Source organism: Nicotiana tabacum, chromosome 13 (assembly GCF_000715075.1).
Source record: "Nicotiana tabacum cultivar K326 chromosome 13, ASM71507v2, whole genome shotgun sequence".
NCBI classification, from domain to species: domain Eukaryota; kingdom Viridiplantae; phylum Streptophyta; class Magnoliopsida; order Solanales; family Solanaceae; genus Nicotiana; species Nicotiana tabacum.
In genome coordinates, this window is record NC_134092.1 from 96,415,203 (window position 1) to 96,421,530 (window position 6,328).

Sequence of the window (6,328 nt, forward strand, 5' to 3'; positions counted from 1 at the left end):
CCAAACTCATGAGATTCTTGAGGGAGATGAATGGGCAAATGGATCAGAACACGAAGGAGTTCCACGCTCCAATGGATCAGATTCCGGGCGCACCACCAGTGTTGAAGGGCCCAAATTCGAAGAAGTACACCTAGTTGCCGTTTAAGCCAAGCGCAACACCAGAATTGATTCCGAAATGGTTCGAGATGCCGGGCATACCAAAGTATGATGAGACTTCAGATCCTCAGGAGCACATTATAACTTATACAACGGCGGAATTTTCGATCTTGTACCCAAAGTGCGGTAAAATTCACACCAACACAAACTCTCTACCCTCATAAGAATAAGTTACCCCCTTTGTTTGATTAGTCAATTTTCAAGAGGGGGAAGGTGAAAGGAAAGGACTTGGCTCAACATGAGATTGAGTCGGTTCTGCTGAAAACATTCAGAGAAACCCTCACGAAATATGCCTTGACATGGTATTCACTCCTGCCTGAGCACTCAATAGATTCTTTTGAAATACTCGCAGATTCTTTCATTAAGAACCATGCCGAGGCCAGGAAGGTCCATGCCCGAGAGGCGGACATATTCCAAATCGCACAAGGAGAGTCTGAATTGCTACGGGAGTTTGCGATTAAATTCCAGAAAGAAATGATGTATTTACCATCCGTGCCGGACGAATGGGCGACAAAGGCATTGACTAAGGGTTTGAACCCGAGGAGCTCCGACACCTCCCAAAAGTTGAAGGAAAGCCTGCTCGAATTCCAAGCGACCATATGGGCGGATGACCATAGCCACTATGAATCAAAGATAAGGAATAAAGATAATCAGCTCGGGTTCCCTTCATCAACCAAGGGGCGGGACCGAGACAGTCGTGATAAGGTCAAGGATGATTTTGATATAGATCAGCGATCTTCCAAAGACCGCTTTTTGCCTTACGAGAGAGCTGAGGGACGCGGCGGTAAAGGAATCTGGTCCTCGGATAGGTTCGCTCCCGAAAGAAAAACTGACTGTGGCTGAAACAATAGATCGCTACACGAAAAAAGGTACCAGGGGCCCAGGATTCCTCATATCCTAGGCTGTCAGATTATAATTTTAACATCAGCATAGTGGAGCTAGTATCGTCAATGAGAAATATCAAAGAAGCGCGATTTTCGAGGCCAATCAGATCCTATCCCAACCAGAGGGATCCTAACTTATGGCGTGAGTATCATGGGACTCTTGGCCACAGAACTAGGGACTGCCGGCATCTGTGTAAGGGGGTGGAAACACTTTTGAAGAATGACCATCTCAGGGAGTTCTTGAGCGACCGATCCAAGAATAATTACGGTCGCGACTGGGACAATGCAGAACCCTCGAAGATAGGGGAAGAACCTCCTCGACTGACTATCAACATGATTTTTGGAGGGAATGAAATCAACGATGTAACCTTCTCGGTGGCCAAGAAGACACAAGTATCGGTGACCCACAACAAGAGACTCCAAGAAGTCACCAAAGACAACATCACCTTCACAGAGAAGGAAACCGATGGACTTCTTTTGCCGCATAACGATGCCATGGTAATTTCTCTTAATGTTCTAGATTTCAAGATTAAACATGTTTTTGTTGACCCAGTAAGCTCAGCCAAAATCATTCATTGGAGAGTGCTGGAACAAGCCAAATTAATCGAAAGTATCATTCCGACAATAAAACTCCTCACAGGGTTTAACCTGGTAAGTGTAACAACCCGAGGAGAGATCCTGTTGCCTACGAATACTGAAGGGGTCACGAAGACCACCCTATTTGAAGTAGTAGACGGCGACATAGGCTACAACATAATTCTCAGTAGACCATGGTTACATAAGATGAAGGCCATACCATCAACATATCATCAACTGCTAAAATTCCCGACCCCAGAGGGAATCAAGCAAATAAGGGGAGATCAACTGGCAGTGAGAGAAATGAATGCAGTGTCAATTTCCAACAGTAAAGGGAAGGATCCCAACAAATAGCAATTACAGGAACCGACGCCTGCTCACGGGCCTAGTAAAGATAATGAAGGCGAGGAGTCGTCGGAGTCCCACCAGGTACCGAGGTACTTTTAGGTACCGGAAGAGACAGACGTGACCATGTCCACGGCAGAAGAACTCGAACAAGTGGCTTTGTTTGGGGAATTCTTGGAGAGAAAATTTCATTTGGGAACATGACTCAATCCCGAACTCAGGTCAGGATTTATTAATTTCCTTAAAGCTAACGTTGATTGTTTTGCACGGACGCACTTAGATATGATAGGTATCCCATTAGAAATGGCCATGCATAAGCTAAGCTTGGACCCAAGCATCCCTACTATAAGGCAAAAGAAACGCCTGATAACCAAGGTCAGAGATAGGTTTGTTAAAGAAGAGGTAACTCGACTACTTGACATCGGTTCAATCTGATAGGTAAAGTATCACGAATGGTTAGCTAATGTAATTGTAGTTACGAAAAAGAATAACAAGTTTTGAATGTGCGTAGATTATAAAGACTTGAATAAGGCGTGCCTTAAAGACTCGTTCCCACTACCAAACATCGATTAAATGATTGATGCAACGGCCTGACACGAGTTAATGAGTTTCTTCGATGCCTATTCGGTTACAACCAAATTAAGATGAACCCGGAAGATTAGGAAAAAACTTCGTTCATAAAGAATTTCGGCACATATTGTTATAATGTGATGCCCTTCGGACTTAAAAACACCGGAGCTGCTTATCAGAGACTCGTGAACAAGATGTTCGGGAAACAAATAGGTAAAATAATAGAAGTATACATAGATGACATGTTGGTCAAGTATTTGAATGTAGATGATCACTTAAAATACCTTCAGGAAACCTTTGATATCCTAAGGAAGCACAATCGGAAAAATGCGCGTTCGAGGTTGGTTCCGGTAAGTTCTTAGGTTTCTTGGTTTCACAAAGGGGCATCTAGGTAAATCCCGATAAGATCAAAGCCATCGAGCACATCCTAGACCAGCTGACAAGCATAAAAGAAGTCCAAAGGCTAACCGAAAGATTGGTCGCACTAAGCAGGTTCATCTCTCGATCCTCGAAAAAATATCATAATTTTTCTCTCTTCTGAAGAAGAAGAACAATTTCGAATGGGCTCTAGAATGTCAACAAGACTTAAAAGACTTGAAACGTTATCTATCAAGCCCCCCGGTACTATCAAATCCGGGGGGAAGGTGAACAACTGCTAATATACTTAGCCGTCTCAGAGGTAGCGGTAAGTGCCGTGCTGGTTCGGGAGCACGAAGGTATGCAATTTCCTATCTATTATGTTAGCAAAATTTTGTCAGGAGTAGAAACTCATTATCCGCACCTCGAAAAACTGGCCATAACTCTCGTAGTCACCTATCGAAAGCTTAGGCCTTATTTTCAGTGCCACCCGATAGCCGTTGTGACGACCTTCCCTTTGCAGAATGTTCTTCAAAAGCCTGAATTGTCAGGCCAATTGAATAAATGGGCGGTCGAAATCGGGGAGTTTGATATTGAATTCAAGCCCAGGACTGCGATCAAATCGCAAATTTTGGTTGACTTTGTGGCCGATTTCAGTCTCGGGTTATTACCCCTGTCTTCTTAAAAAAGCGGTGATGGTATCGAAAATGACATCAGGAGTTTGGAACTTATTCACAGACGAAGCTTCCAATGTGAAAGGGTTCGGGCTCAGGGTGGTCCTAATCACGCCTTCGGGGGAGACCGTGAGGCAGGCCATAAAAACTATTCGTTTAACTAACAATGAAGCCGGAAATGAGGCTTTAATTGCAGGACTCGAACTAGCCTGGGGACTTGGCTCCGAGGTCATAAAGATCAAATGTGATTCCCAGCTGGTAGTAAACCAAGTATATGGGGTTTTCGACACAAAAGAGGAACGCATGCAACAATATGTGATTAAAGTTCAAACTTTGCTTGCCCGATTCAGGGAGTGGTCGATCACACATTTTCGAGAGAATAGATAATAGAAGTAGATGCATTGGCCAATTTGGGGTCATCCACGGAGATGAAAGGATTCGACTCTAGTACTATAGTTCAACGTATGCATTCGGTACTGGATGTGGACGACTATTGTAAAGTAAATACAACAAACCTAGTCTGGGACTGGAGGAATGAGTTCATCGATTATCTTCGACATGGAAAGCTGCCCGAAAACCCAAAGTCATCCCGAGCATTACGCACCAAAGCGGCTCGCTACAGCCTCTTGGGTGGACAATAATATAAGAGATCATTTCAAGTCCCGTTGGCCCGATGTTTAAGAGCCTCAGAGGCGGACTACATAATGAGAGAGGTCCATGAAGGGATTTGTGGGAACTACTCCGACGTGGATTCGTTCAAAAATGCGACAAGTGTCAGCACCATGCACAATTGGTGAACCAACCGGCAGAACTCTTGCATTCAGTACTATTCTCATGGCCATTCATGAAATGGGGAATGGAACTGTCATGGGGTCCCGAAAAGGTAAGATTTCTTTTAATTTTAACCGATTACTTCACTAAATGGGTTGAAGTAGGTCTTTACCAAAAGATCGGTGAGTGCGAGGTGGTCGACTTCCTATGGGAAAACATAATTTGCCAGTTTAAAATACCAAATGAGATTTTCTGTGATAACAGGACATAGTTCATAGGCTCCAAAGTCACAAAATTTCTTGAAGACCTGAAAATCAAAAGGATTACATCCTCACCATACCATTCGAGCAATAATGGGCAGCAGAATTGACCAATATGGTGATAATTCAAAACCTCAAAAAGATGTTAGAAGCGGCTAAAGGCAAGTGGCCCGGAGAGTTACTGGGCATGCTATGGGCGTACCGAACGACGACAAAATAAAGCACGGGAGAGACACCTTTCTCTCTCGTATACGGTGCAGAAGCTCTGATCCCGGTGGAAGTGCCGTCTTTAGAATATCCGAATCCCTAATTTTCAACTGGTGATATCCAGATCTCAAATCAATTTTGGAGAACACCCTCGCTCCCTGAAGTTGGTCAAATAAGTCGTCACTATGCGGCAAGGGATATTTATTCTTGATTGTAACTTTTTTTCAACTGCCTATAATCAATGCACATCCGCATAGTATCATCTTTCTTTTTCACAAACAGAACCTGTGCACCCCAAGGTGACATACTAGGCCTAATAAACCCCTTTTCAAGGAGTTCCTGAAGTAGCTCTTTCAATTCTTTTAACTTAGCTGGTGCCATACGATACAAAGGAATAGAAATGGGCTGAGTGCCCTGCACCAAGTCAATACCAAAATCAATATCCCTGTCGGGTGGCATACCCGGTAGGTCTGCAGGAAATACATCCGAAAAGTCTCGCACGACCAGTACTGAATCAATAATAGGAGTATCTGCATCAACATCTCTCATAAAGGCCAAATATGACAAATATCCCTTTCCAACCATACGTTGGGCCTTCAAATAAGAAATTACCCTGCTAGGAACAAAATCTAGAGAACCTCTCCATTCAACCTTTGGCAACCTCGGCATCGTCAACGTCACGATTTTTGCGTGACAGTCCAGAATAGCATGACATGGAGACAACCAATCCATACCCAGGATTACATCGAAATCAACCATACCAAGTAATAACAGATCAACTCTAGTCTCTAGTTCCCTAATAGTTACCACACACGACTGATACACATGGTCCACAGTAATAATATCGCCCATTGATGTAGATACACAAACAGGTGAAATTAAGGACTCACATGGCATATCCAGATAACGAGCAAAATATGATGATACATATGAATAAGTGGAACCAGGGTCAAATAATATAGAAGCCTCCATGTGGCACACTGAAACAATACTTGTGATCACTGCATCTGAAGCAACAACATCTGGCCTAGTAGGAAAAGTATAGAATCGGGCCTGACCACTACCTGATCGGCCTCCCCCTCCCCTAGCTGCCTAACCCCCAACCCGTGCTGGCTGGGCGGGTGGTGGAACTGCTGGTGCTGGTGCCATCAGTCGAGGACTCTACTGTGGAGCCCCACTCAACAGCCTAGGACAATCTCTCTTGAAATGACCAAATTCTCCGCACTCGAAATAACCCCTCCTCTAACGGAACTGCTGCTCCTGATAACCAGAGGAATTACCTGCAGAAGCCTGAGTGGACGAGGCATGATGAGAACTCTATGCTGGTAGTACACTGAATGAAGACTGGCCTGAGTGAGCACTATAAAAACTGTGACTAGCTGATGCACCCCGATGAGCTGGGCGACCCGTCCGAGCGTGTCTGTAAGAATGACCCCTACTGCGGTAAAACTGACCCCCTAAAGGAACACCGCTGTAATCACCTGGACCACGAGGCCTCTTAGCCTCCCTCCACATTCCTGGCTACGAA

General features: G+C 44.5%; 1 protein-coding gene across 1 annotated transcript; it reads left to right on the plus strand.

Annotated features, from left to right (window-relative positions):
* Positions 1-1,106: 1,106 nt before the first annotated feature.
* LOC107802451 (uncharacterized) lies at positions 1,107-1,970 on the plus strand. The gene has a single exon (XM_016625958.1). It carries the CDS (start codon positions 1,107-1,109, stop codon positions 1,968-1,970), a length of 864 nt encoding a protein of 287 aa, XP_016481444.1.
* The last annotated feature ends 4,358 nt before the right edge of the window (positions 1,971-6,328 follow it).

What these genes read in the sequence shown, in the direction of transcription:
- LOC107802451 (XM_016625958.1), top strand. Translation starts at nt 1,107, where the DNA reads ATGAGAAATATCAAAGAAGCGCGATTTTCGAGGCCAATCAGATCCTAT.